This window comes from Triturus cristatus, chromosome 1_2, assembly GCF_964204655.1.
Source record: "Triturus cristatus chromosome 1_2, aTriCri1.1, whole genome shotgun sequence".
Lineage (NCBI taxonomy): Eukaryota > Metazoa > Chordata > Amphibia > Caudata > Salamandridae > Triturus > Triturus cristatus.
The window spans coordinates 438,786,312-438,800,279 of NC_140580.1; the positions used below are offsets into that span (position 1 = coordinate 438,786,312).

General features: G+C 47.9%; 1 protein-coding gene across 7 annotated transcripts in view; it reads right to left on the reverse strand.

Annotated features, from left to right (window-relative positions):
• The window catches only part of PLCE1 (phospholipase C epsilon 1), a 932,976-nt gene that overhangs the window by 145,794 nt on the left and 773,214 nt on the right, over positions 1-13,968 (reverse strand). For all 7 annotated transcript variants that reach the window (XM_085605968.1, XM_085605952.1, XM_085605960.1 and 4 more), the window contains 2 exons: positions 6,348-6,638; positions 2,725-2,888 (listed from right to left, as the gene is read on the reverse strand). In XM_085605968.1, coding sequence (XP_085462094.1) covers positions 2,725-2,888; positions 6,348-6,638 — 455 coding nt within the window. The remainder of the gene's footprint in view (positions 1-2,724; positions 2,889-6,347; positions 6,639-13,968) is intronic.

The following is a 13,968-nucleotide window of genomic DNA, read 5'->3' on the forward strand; positions in this document are numbered from 1 at the left end:
TACTGCATTATTCTGCAGACTTTTCGTTTGCTGCATAATTTAGTCAACACTGTGGCATAATTTTGTTCTCTCTTGCCGCATAATTCTACTGCCCCCAAAGCAGGCAGCACATGTTAAAAGTGCTTGTGCATGGAGCAGAGAAGCCGTGAAGTTTGCAAACTTAGTTTGGTGTGCGTTCAAATCCTGCATTGCAGACCCCTGGTGAGATGCACTACTATTGCTGAAGCAAGGCCAATTGAGGTACCAGTGGGTGAGGCAGACTGACCTCAAGGGTCCTATGACCTCAGTGACCAAGTCACTGTCACTCTGGGGTGTGTTGCTTCATAAGCCTGCCCGCAAGACTGGAGGTGAACTTCAGTATGGATTGTGGTGGACAGGCCTTCAAGGATAACCCACACTTGCCACTGCTAGGGTCCACCTTCTGGTGCTAACACACCCAGGCTTCTACAGTCTAGCTGGGCCTTCTAATGTCTAGCATGGGAATGTGCTCCCTCTGGAGAGTGGTTTGGTGGAGTGGTCATGAAGGCTGAACTGGGTTCCCCAGACCCAAATTCGGCAACTCTGGCCATAGTGCCATATCCTCTCCCACACTGAACACCATACCGCCCCACTGAGAGAAATTCGCACTGCCTTCAGCTATAACCAAGTTGTGCTGCGCTATAAACACCTGGATGTGACTCAATTCAGATTATGCACTAGACAAGTAATATGCTGCCTGAAAAAAAAGTAATAACATCTTGGGAGAATCAATTACTCATAGGGAATGCAAGATTAAGTAAAACATGTGAAATGTAAGCAGGAACAACGTGGTGTTAACAGGGCGCAACAAGGAGGAATTCTTTATTTCTCTCTGTTTTTGCTGTTTTCATGTGTGTTGCATTGTGAAGCACACACAAAAACAGCAAAATCCCATGCATGATTGTTTATGTACAGTAAGGTGTTCCTTCCTGCACACAAACAGTCATTTAAAAAAAATGACGAGTTGCAACTTCTATTTGTGCTGCACAAAGCAGCACAAATACAAGTTACAAATCGCCATTTAAGATTGTTTATGTGCAGGAAGGGATACCTTCCTGCACATAAACAATCATTCCACCGCAACGCAGGCACCCTTTCACTATGGTGCAAGGGTGACTGCGTTGGTGATAGGCAGCTGAAATTATCACCAGTGCAGGGCGAAATGCAGGGCTGCACTGTATTGTTGTAAATACAGTGAAGCCCTGCATTTCAGAAGTGGCAAAGCGGTGGAGGTGTAAAATCCGCATGTAGGTTTTTGAAAAGCATAGTGTTTTTTTGTACTACAAAACATACTACAAAATGCAGTTTGTGAACAGGCCCTATCAGGTTAAAATGTCTTTTACTACATGAATTTAAGTGTTTATAATAGATAGCTCTATTTGAATAAACGGTTCATTGGTAATGCCCTCTACACATGCTTATTAAAGGAAGGCTCAAGCCGACCCACAGTGTATGACTTTAGTTACTTTTGAACAAAAAACAGTGATGTCACATGCTCCTGGCAATATCTGCACTAAATGGTTATCAGCACCTTTAATAATATGGGTGTATAATGCCAAAACAACCATAGTAGAGGGCATGCATGCCACTATCTACACCACACAAAAAGCAGCCACTAGCAAGGGAGGAACCCTTTTACGTGCCATGAGGCAGAATGCACTAAGCAGAAGTAGAAAGTGTGTCCCTTAAGTTAACAGGTTAACGGTTCAGTGAAGTGTACGGTTAAATATGAGATCTGGGCACACTATTCTTGTATATTTGGTATGGGGTGTACATTGAAAGAAATATATAAATCACATTAAATTGCCACATGTTCGGTCAGATTTTTTTAATGAGTACCTCAAAATAGTCCTCAGACTTAATTTGGGTAGGTTTTGGGACAGTTTTGCTTGCGGGACAGTGGAAGAGGCCAGCATGTAAACCCTCTCTACAAATAATGTTTCTGCACTACTCCAGAACTCCCATCGTCGTGTGGTGCATATTTACAAAACAGATTAACCCTGTGCAATCACATAATATTTTGCAGGTAAACTGAAACATAGATACTCATACGAATGCCATAATGTATGCTGCTTTTAGATTGCTCCATCAAACTCCGGGTATATTCACAGCATACAATGGGACACTATTTCTCATTTCCCCCATTTCTTAAATCTAGAATTTTTGCACAGTTGCAAAAGTGACCGACTGAGCCCATGTACTTTCAATAAAACCATCACAATTTTAGAAGAGTTTTGTTGTAAATGAAAGATCACACCAAATGTAACATTTGTAACTCACGTTTGGTACCATGGAGGATGTAAGCGGTCATACCAAGACTATACAATCTGGTAAAAAGGTGAAGACGCTTTATGGTCAGTACATATTATCATAAGGACTAACACATGAAACGAACAGATGGGATGAAATATATCGGACTACCAAGGAAACCAGAAGCCGAAGACCTTCATACTACAAGGTTGTAATCCATCAGCTTTTAGCTATAGTCTGCATGCAGCTAGTAGGCATTCAGCAAAAGTAGGCCAGGAGGACTTTGGATAAAACAGACAATTACTTAGAAAGGTATTTTTAGATCTATTTAAAAAAGTAGGTTGGATTAAAAGTTTCATTTTTAATGGGTGTTTTTGAGTGTATGATCCGTTGGAAAGATTCCTCAGCGCATCAGTTCAATCGCTTGGATTATCTGTGGAATGAAAAACCACTTACCGTTAAAGAGTATATTGCTGGTTCCATATTTTCTACATCTCGTTCCAAAGGAGAAAATTGCTGGTACATTGGGCAGTTTTTGTTCCACATAACTGGGGGCTTCAAAATATAACCGCAACCACCATTCGCTTCAAACATTGCGGCATTTAAGTGCAAGGAAAGATCTGTGGGAAAACAGCAAACAATAAAAATAAGATCTCAGAGCAACATATTTTAGCTTGCTCTTAAATGCAAAACATTACAGTCATTTGTGACAGTCTATCTCCAGTTATATAGTTTTTAAAATCACATTTAGAGATGCTTGGTAATTATCCATAATGAACATTTTCTCGCCATTTGTTTAACTATCATGTGACATCAGTCTAAGCCTTTGGAGAATTTGAAATTGTATGCATGTTTCTATGTATGTGATATCTGTATAATGCGGACTTTGTGGAAGAATTGGATATTAACCGTATTTTTTACAGAAGTCTGCAAACTGGATATGAAATTACTGAATAAATAATGTTGTAATGCAAGGAGGGTTTGTACAGCGCTGCTTGTCACCCCGTGAGGGTATCCAGGCACTGGTTAGTTTTTGCCTGATTGTTTGCTAGTCAAAAACGGGGCTAATTTTAAATTACAAATAGAATGCGCCAAAAGGTGACCAAAAATACAGTCTGCTAGTAACATGGGATATTAGCGCAGTTGACTAAAAGTCGCAGGTGCACACCAGTGGTAGTCGTCAATGCAAATACCTAGATTGCATCTGCTGGTGTGTTCCCTTTGATTGGTCTGTTTTGTACCGTGGTCCGTTTGGAGCCTCCTTAATGTAATCTTGATTGGAAACTGATTATCGTCCCCTTACTGGTCCTGGAGATTTTACAATACAGCTTTGTTTACACAAGAGACCCCAAGACCCTTGCTTCCCACCACATCTTCAGATATTCCACTCCTCACCAGGCCTCCGCCATGCCAGTGTGCCAAAGTCTCTTGAAACTCTCAGATGGGACACTTTTAGGGCAGACATTTTGGCGGAGCATGCCCGGAAATTCAAGCGGGTTGGGCCCAAGTCTGGGTCGTGAACAATATCACGTTTCTCAATAAAAACACTTTTCCCTTTAGAAAACCATTGCATTTCTGCATTCCATTCTTCTTAGGAAAATGATCAACCTTACAGAGTTGCATGGGGACTACAAACTATACACTATGTTTGTGTGTTTTAGAAGACTTCTCAAATTGCCAAATGATAAATTTAAGTTAGAAGAATAAAAGTTGCAGTTAGGGTTACTGTCAGGTTCAAGGTCGAACTTAATCTCAGAGTCAATTGCACAGTATTTGTTTTATTTGCTACCTTTGTTTTAAATTAAATATTTGTACTTTTTTTAATGAAGGTAATTTCTGGTTCTTTTCGAATCAGTGTTTGTTAAAAAAATATTTACATAAACTTTAACCCTTTGTTATTTTCCATTAATTCTAATGATACAGATCAGCTCACTCCTGCAGCCTGGGCAAAATAAAATGTGAAATGGCATGAACAGTAAGGTGTTTAGTATGCATATCCTGTGTGTCACTGCTACCTGCGCTTTATTGTGGATGTACACTGTGAATTTGACTTTCTGAAGATTTGTCAGCTGAATCAATACATATGACTGGTGATGCTACATTTCTTGGGCTTATTTGACATTTTTCTGGTGTGGCTATTAATCCTCCCACTAATAACCAATGAGCTATGAGAATATATCTAAGTAGCCCAGGTGACCTTTGCTAAAAGGTCAAACTTTGCTGCTGTGTGATCTTCAGGTGATGTTTGGGCTTCAACTCCTTTTTTGGACTGACCAGCGGTAGCTTTAGTTTACTTACAGAACTCAGGTGGCAGCACCAAAAAAACACATAGCCACAACCGCTGGAACTTTAGCAGTCACAACTGCCAAAACAGGATCAAAAGCAGCAAAAAGAATTGCCAATGCAAATGAAGTATATAGGTCTCATGGTTCCTGAAATATTACATATCACTGCAACACATCCGCCATTTTAAAAAATGTCACCCAGAAACATTCAGTCCTGATTAGCAATGTCTACCCAAGCTAAATTGCTTCTCTAATGATACAAAAACACAAAACAAAAATGAAACTCTCTTGATAATTATTTACCGGAGGTATATCAAGAGGCCAGGACTAAAAAGCAGAGACCGTACACGTGACTAAATCTGCAACCACGGCAAGAGTCTGAGCAGTGATCAAAGTTGTAACAGTTGAGATCAGAGTATCAACAACCAGCACTTCAGCCACAGTAGCTTCAGCAACAGGGTTCACACCAGTATCACTCAAGAGGAACCACACACTAGCAACAGAGGAGCGATCATAGCCATTACCATAGCAGTAACAACAGCTGCATGCACAAGAGAGACCACAAAAGTGATGAAAACTTTCACTACATTTGTTAAAGCATCAGGCACCACAGAAGCAACCACAAGAGGGGCAACAGAGGCAACTACAAATGTAATAATAGCATAAGCAGAAGCTGCCATCACACCAACGAAAACCATAGTGTCAACAGCTTTCACCACCTTAGCAACAACAGCTGCCAGAACAACAGGTATCACAGCGGCGACAACAGCTGCTACAACTACATGGACCACATCAGCAATCTCAGCAGGAACCACAGCAGCAATAACATCTGCTACTTTAGCAGAGACAATAGCAGCAGTAACTGTATTACAGAAGTACCCACAGCTGTCATAACTACAGTAACCACAGTATAGACTCGGCAGTGACCACAGCAACCACTATGGCAGTGACAAGAGCACCAATAGCTGCCAGCAATGTATGAGCAAACATGGACCACAATTCTAACCACAGCCGTGACAAAGGTAATAACAGCTGGCACAACCGCAGGGATCCCGCGAGGAACAACAGCTCCTATCACAACAGGGACAACAATTATAACAAATGAAAGTAAGGAAGTCACAACTGTATCAACAAGAGTTGTAACCACTGAAAAAACAAACAATTGATAAGTTGGATCCTTGAATTAATCTCAAGCACTGATAATTACACTGGGACATATTTCAGTCCATCATTTTGTGCTCAGTCTGCCACTACAGACCGAAGCCAACCATATGCAAATCAGCCTTGCTCCTTTTCCATTATGAAGGTGAACTCTAGCCAGAGAACACAAGCAACGCCGGACTATGTTTGACCTGTTGACGTACTACGTGAGTCCTAGAGCATCACCACAAGCTTGGGACACTTGTCTGGGTTTATCCACTGTACCCAGGGTATCGCATTGGGAAAAATGAACAATTATTGGTAAATCCAATAGGTCTGGCTTTATTGTGCTACCATACATAAACACATCAAATGCACAAATGTGCATTGATTTTTTTGTCCCATGTCTCCAATGACTGTGCATTGCTTTTTATACCCAAATATTTGCTACCACACAGCAAGTTATACTGTGATACAGCACAAACAGACTATCCACATTTGAGCATAGCTGTGTTTGAAGGCACTAGCACAAGATCAAAGTACTAACAAAACAATGTTGGAGTGTTAGTATAAAAGGACAGAATTTTAATTTGACATTTGGTTAAATACAAATGATGCAATGATATACCATAAGGAATAGCTGCATACAATTACCATCTGTTTGGTAGTTAAGGGCTACCAATTGTATGCCATGAAGCCAGAACACTAGCGGGTGTGGATTTGAAGAATCAATGCGAGTCGCAGCCGGGTATGTCCTTAATAGCTGATAAGTAGTATGTTGGATCAATTTCTGGGAATACCGCCTGCATAGACGCTTGGCAGCATTTTCATTTAATGAAGAGATGTGGTAACATCGCGGAGTCCTAATAATAGCACTCAGAGAAGTAGACAGATGGGATGGAGGAGAACATGGTTCTTCCCAGTTCTGACGAGTATCCACAGGAGCTAGAAAACAAAATATTGGAAAATGATATAATTTTACACACAACGAATGTCTGAATATTATTAATATATCTAATTCAAATATCTTCCTTGCAGGACGGTTGCATACATGCAGACAATTTTAATGCACTCAGTTGCACAGGTTTGATGTTTCATAATGTGATGTAATCATTCATTAAGGTGTCTATGCAGGATTAGTCTCTTAATCAGAACTCTCCATGGCTACCAATGGCTATTTTGCTCTGTTCGTTTATTGCATGTTCACCGTAACACCTCAAGAACTCAGTTCAGAGATTGATCGAGTAGCTTCATAAAAGAACGGTTACAGCAGAATACTGCAAAATACTGTGAAAGTTAGGTGCAGGGGCCAATCTCACTGTGCATCCGGGAACCCGGGTGAAGCAGGAATTTCTGCCCATTGGAGACCAGGGATTGGGCCGGCCCAAAGGTCAGGCCACACTGGGCATGGCTTAAGGCCATATGTAGCGGGTACGGACTGCCTTAGGCAGGTTGGGTGCAGGGTCTACCTAAAAGCCAGACCCTTCGGCAAACCTAGTTGCACTTGGTGGAAGGCCAAGTGTAGGGATGTTATAAGGTATTGTTGTGTAGTTCACACTAATATATAGGACCTGCACATGTGCAGACAACAATCTTCGGGTGAGGTGCCTAGACTGATTCCAAGCACCACCGCAGGATATGTTGGTCTAGAGACCAGCTAACTTACAGTGGCACTGTTGGACCTGTCAGCCCTAGGGTGGTCTCCCCTTCTATTTTTGTATCGTGCCTCATTTTTTTCCACCCTCATTTTTATGTTGGACTAGGTCTCCGGGCGCCTTTTCATTGCCAATCAGTGTTAAGGTGCAGGTGCTCCCTTCTCCCAAGATGGCTGCCACAGGCCCCTGCTACTGCAGAGTGGTCTTTCATAGTAGCACCCTAGCTGCCAGGAGCTGGCTGGAACCCCACAACAATGTTGCAACTCCAGCCCGCCTTTTTGTCCCATAGGTAGAGTGGGGAAGCTCCTGGAAAGTGCTGGAACCTTCTAGAAGGGAGGTGTGGTTTTTCTTTTGCCGCCTTGGCTAGAGGTCACCTGACCTAGGGCTACTTAAGAGTGGGAGGGAAACTTTTGAGGTGAGTTGGCCATTGGGGTGAAGCAGAGCTGGAAGAATCCACCAGGAGTGTAGGCGGTAGGGCCTAGCAAGGGACTTATGCCTCTGAGAGTGACAGGATTTAGGTGCTGCCTCTTAAGTGAGTGAGGGACCCTGTGAAACCCACTGATCTTGCCCAGCAGTAGGAGGACCCAGAGACTCTCTGCCAGCCTGACTAGGAAGGATCTAGTCGCCCTCTCCATCCCTACCCCCCTGTAACAGAACCCTTTAAGGGCGCCAGATACATCTGCGCCAACAAGACTCTATCTAACATCTGAGAACAGAACTTATATACCAAGCACTGAGACTGCGTGTCCAGATTGAACTCTCAAACTTATATGCCAAGCACTGAGACTGCATGTCCAGATTGAACTCTCAAACTTATATGCCAAGCACTGAGACTGCGTGTCCAGATTGAACTCTTAAACTTATATGCCAAGCACTGAGACTGCGTGTCCAGACTGACCCCTGAAGCCGTATGCAAAGCAGGTTGAAGAGCCTCCGGGGATCGACCAGGTATTAGCGCTGTGACCCCTGCGCTCCCTGACCTGGCCTGGGACCCCTGGCAGCGTGCTCCGCTGAGCGCGGAGTCCCCAACCTTAACTTGAGCCCCCCCTGTGACGTGGAAGCCAGCGCGCCCACCGCCGCGGCCCGGAGGCCGGAAGAAGTGCCCTGCAGAGTCGCGAGGCCCGTGAGAAGCCTGGGGCCCCGCCGCTGCCGTCGCAGCTGTGAGAGAAGGTGCGCGAGGCCTGGGGCCGAGTTCCCCCATCGTCGCTGGAGCAGACGCCGAGAACGAGGTAAGCCCGGAGGCTGGGATTGCCCCTGGTGTGCCCCCTATTGGTCGGGAACCGCACCGCACCCTCAGCCCGGGTCCCCTCTCCGTGGGAGTTCCCCTTGCCAGCGCGACGGAGAAACCCCGCCGAGGGATCCTCTCCTTGTGTCCCCGTGACTGCTCTGAAGCGAGGTGCCCTACGAACTGCACCGGAGCCAAGAGACTCGCTCCTCCCGTCCCGGGCGCTTCCTGCTAAAAGCTCCGTGAGGCGCATTGACTGTCCTACCCCACATTGAAGTACTCAGCGCCCACCATTACCAGTAGCGCTCTGTTATCCATGTGTTGTATTGAAGTGCTACGTGTTGGTGATTACGAGTAGCGCTCTGTTATTCATGTGCCATATTTAAGTGCTACGTGTTGGTGATTACGAGTAGCGCTCTGTTATTCATGTGCCATATTGAAGTGCTACGTGTTGGTGATCACGAGTAGCGCTCTGTTTTTCATGTGCCATATTTAAGTGCTACGTGTTGGTGATTAAGAGTAGCGCTCTGTTATTCATGTGCCATATTGAAGTGCTACGTATTGGGGATTACGAGTAGCGCTCTGTTAGTCATGTTCCATATTGAAGTACCACGTGCTATTGATTACGAGTAGCGCGCTGTTATTTACGCCCATGTTGAAGTACTACGTGCTATTGATTACGAGTAGCGCGCTGTTATTCATGCTCCATAATGAAATGCTAAATGACATCTATTACGAGTAGCCCTATGCTAGATGCCCCGTTCTGAGGTCGTCACCAGTTAGCGCGCCTAGCTCCATCGTCACCTCCCTAAGGCGCTACAGGAAAGCGAAGCGCGCATGTACCTCCAGGTGAAGGGTAATTGTACCTCAGGCAGTACTGAAGTATACTGAATGTCATTTGTGGTATTACCAGCTTATGAAATGTACTGCTACCTCATGAACTGCATCTAACGTGCTCTGCTTGGATAAACTTGAGTATTTACTTAACTCCTACCGTGTGGCGTCACTTATTGTGTGTGTTCCTTGTCCCATGTGAGGTGCGTGTTGTATGGTTGCTTTACACACAGACCTTTGGTGGCCCGACCGCTCGTGTCACGTTACCGCCCCATAGGGCCTGGAGACCCCAGGTCTTACATTGTTGGCGAGCGGTGGGATCCTTAGGACCTGTGACCATACAGCACCCTTCTGTGAGGCGAAGGGCGCCACAATTAAACGCCTAATTGTTCCAGAGCTCTGAAAGCATTGATTGCTGCATTTTTTATTTCCACTGTCCAGGTTGAGAGTACAGGAAGCCTGGTTAGCTGAGAACTGTTACCTATACCCTAAGATATTTTCTCCTTAGTGTCTAGGTCCCCACCTGCCAGAATGGAACTCCGGTTAGCTGACCTCGAGGGGTACTCAGTGAAGCAACTAAGGGAGTTCGGGCAGGGGATGGGGGTGCCTGGGGTACGGAAGGCCAAAGGACCGGAACTCCGCACCGCCATTAGGGCATGGGTAGAAGCCCACCCAGACGGGAGAGGGGATGAGGGACAGGAGGCACCAGAGGCACCTCAGGAGGAGAGCGCTCAAGAAGTGACCGACCTATTGAATGTAGATGTGTCTGAAAATGTGCCCCCAGGGAGACGTTCTGGGGCCAGTAGTAGGACAGGGTCGAGGAGGAGCGCGTCCCCAGAGGAGTACGAGGACAGGAGGGAAGAGAGGCAGTTAAGGTGGGAGCTGGCCAAGTTAGAACATGAGAAAGAAAGGGAATTGGCCAGAGTGGAACAGGAAAGAGAAAATAGGAAATGGGCAATGGAGGAGAAGAAGCTTGCGCACGAGCTTCAGCTAAAAGAGCTGGAGTTACGCGCCCTCCAATTGAACGCGTCCAATAAGGACAATGGTGGCAGCATACCTAAGGAACCTCAAGAGTCAAAATTCTATCTACCTAAAGAGGTAATTGCCAATTACACAGTGGGGGACGACATCATGAAATGGTTGGAGGCATACGAGGTAGCCTTGACGGCCCATGGGGTACCCGAGAGTAATTGGGGAGGTGGTTTATACCGGTATATACCTCCCAATGTTAGGGACACCCTGTTATATTTGGCCAAGGCGGATCAGGTAAGGTATGCCCCCATGAAGGAGGCCTTGTTAAAGAAGTTTGGTCTCAACCCCGAGAGGTACAGGCAAAAGTTTCGTGGCAGCCATAAGCTGTCCACACAGACATGGGTAGATTTTTTTGACTATGCGAGGAAGGCACTAGATGGTTGGGTGCGTGGCAGCGAGGTCCAGGACTACCAAGGGTTGTACGATCTTTTTTTAAGGGAGCACCTCTTGGATAAGAGCTTTCCGGAGCTGCGCCAACATCTGGTGGACCGCAAGTTGATGGATCCCTGTGAGCTTGCGGAGGAGGCAGATATTTGGGTGAGCACCCGGGTGTCTCACAAGGGCCCCGGGGGAGATGGCTCAAAAGGCGGACAGGGTTTCCCCCAGAAGAAAGAGGGGGGAGATAAAAAGGTGGAGTTCTCGAAAGGTCCCCAAAATAAGTTTGGGAAGGGAGTAGGAACCCCACCCCCGTCCAATTCCACAAGACCCACTTACCCTGACAGGAGTCAGCAGCCTAGGATTGTGCGGTGCTACGAGTGTGGGGAGATTGGACACTACAGGGGAGATCCCAAGTGTCGCAAGCGACCACCAGCCCCAACGGGCGGGAAAAGTCCCGGGGTGAGTAGTATAGCGCTTGGGGTGGAGCTGCCCTTAGATAGGGAAGGGGAGTGGACAGGCCTGACGCTGGTTTCACTCGGGGATAGAGAAGTGGTCCCCGTAGTGTCCCTGCCCCCGAACACTGCTAAATATCAGCAGAGGGTGAGAATTAATGGGGAGGAGGTGGAAGCTCTGAGAGACACAGGGGCCAGCATGACCACTGTCGTGCGGCGGCTGGTGTCCCCAGATCAAGTAGTCCCCGAGGAGTTCCATCCGGCCGTATTGGCTGACGGCAGTATGAGTCACTATCCAGTGGCTCGTGTTCCATTTGAGTGGGGAGGAGTCAGAGGCCTGCTGAGAGTTGCTGTGAGCCCTGCCTTGCCTGTGGGGTGTTTGCTAGGAAACGACCTGGAGCACACCAAGTGGAAAGACGTCGAATTTCACGCTCACACTGAGATGCTGGGATTACCAGGGTGGACTTGCGTCAGCACGCGGTCCATGGCTGCCCGGCATGGAACTCACCCTGGGTTGGAGCCTGGAATCATGGCCCAACCCAAAGCCCAACGTGGATAGAAGAAGGTGGTAGAGGACATGCCTCGTGAGATGGATGGGGATGCCGGAGAGGTGCCCCCGGAGTCCGCGGAGGTAGATGTCGTTCCTGTGGAGGACTTGCCGACCCTTGCTGACTGGCATGTGGGAGGAGGGCCTACCCGGGAAGAATTTTGTCAGGCACAAAGGGCGTGCCCCACTCTTGAAGGCATGCGGCGGCAGGCCGAAGCCCAAGTGGCCAGTCAGGAACTGGGAGGTTATCACGTGTATTGGGAGGATGGTCTCCTATACAGTGAGCCCAGGGTGCCGGTACATGGATCTTCGAGGGCCATAGTGGTCCCCCAATGTTACCGGGCATTTCTGCTGGAGTTAGCGCACGAGATACCCTTAGCCGGACATCTGGGTCAGGACAAAACCTTTGCACGGTTAGTCCCCCATTTTTATTGGCCCAGGATGAGGATTGCATCAGATACCTTTTGCAAGACCTGCAAGTCTTGTCAGGCTAGTGGCAAGACAGGGACTAAGTTGAAGGTCCCGTTGGAACCGCTCCCCGTGGTCGGGACCCCTTTTGAGAGGGTCGGTATCGATATTGTTGGGCCATTGGACCCTCCGACCGCAGCGGGACACCGGTTCATCTTGGTTTTGGTGGACCACGCCACAAGGTACCCAGAGGCTATTCCTCTGAGGACCATCACTGCACCGGTGGTGGCGCGGGCACTGTTGGGGATTTTTACCCGAGTGGGATTCCCCAAGGTCGTGGTGTCGGACAGGGGCTTCAATTTCATGTCGGCCTACATGCAGGCCATGTGGAAGGAGTGTGGGGTGACCTATCGGTTCTCCACTCCTTACCATCCCCAGACGAACGGACTTGCAGAGCGCTTCAATAAGACATTGATGAAGGGGATGATCCGAAGCCTACCAGAGGGCTTGAGGCGTAAATGGGACGTCCTCCTCCCCTGCTTGTTATTCTCCTATCGGGAGGTACCGCAGAAGGGAGTCGGGTTCAGCCTGTTTGAATTGCTCTATGGCCATCCCGTTTGGGGGCCCCTCAGTTTAGTGAAGGAGGGGTGGGAGAAGACTTCACAGAAGCTTCCCCGTGACATTGTCAGCTACATGCTGGCGTTCCGCAGCCAGATGGCCAAGCTGTGGAAGGCAGCCACAGAGAACCTGGAGGCTAGCCAGACCGTGATGGAGTGGTATGACCGCAACGCTCGGACGGTCGAGTTGGACGTTGGACAGAAGGTGTGGGAGCTTTGTGCCCTCCAGGACCGGTGGACTGGCCCGTTCGACATTGTGGAGCGGCGAGGCCAGACCACGTACGTTGTAGATGTGAAAACCCCCCGTCAGCCCCTCAGGGTGCTCCACGTCAACCGCCTGAAGCCGCACCATGAGAGATCAGAGCTTGCTCTCCTTATGGTGACGGATGGGAGCGAAGAGGAAGAGAGTGAAGCTCTTCCTGACCTTCTAGCGGTACAAGAGAAGGATGGTTCGGCGGAAGGTGTAGTCCTCTCCCCATCCTTGACCCCAGAGCAACAGAGGGACTGTCGCCATGTCCTGGGACAGTTCGCCTCGTTGTTCTCCCTCACGCCTGGAACCACTCATCTGTGTACCCATGATGTGGACACAGGGGACAGCCCCCCGGTGAAGAACAATTCTTACCGGCTCTCTGACCGAGTGAAGGATAGCATCCAGCGTGAGGTGGCAAAGATGCTGGAGCTGGGGGTGATAGAACCTTCCAGCAGCCCGTGGGCTAGTCCAGTGGTGTTGGTGCCGAAAGCGGCCCCACCGGGTACGACACTGGAGCTTCGGTTCTGTGTGGACTACCGGGGGTTGAACTCTGTCACGAAGACAGATGCTCACCCCGTCCCACGTGCAGACAAGCTGGTGGACCGGCTGGGAGCGGCCCGATACCTCAGCACCATTGACCTGACATCCGGATGAACAAGTTACTTACCTTCGGTAACGATGTATCTGTAAGAAACATTAGTTAGTTAGATTCCTCACCTTAGAATATCCCCAGGCGTCAGACTGGATCCGGAAGATTTTTCGTCAGCAATACCCCTTGCACGTCGCTAGGCGTCGTCTGCGGCTCCGCGTCCGCCGTCGGCGTCGTGCGCCGGAATGACATCGTCGGAGTACTTAGACGCCGCCCTCGCGCGCTGTC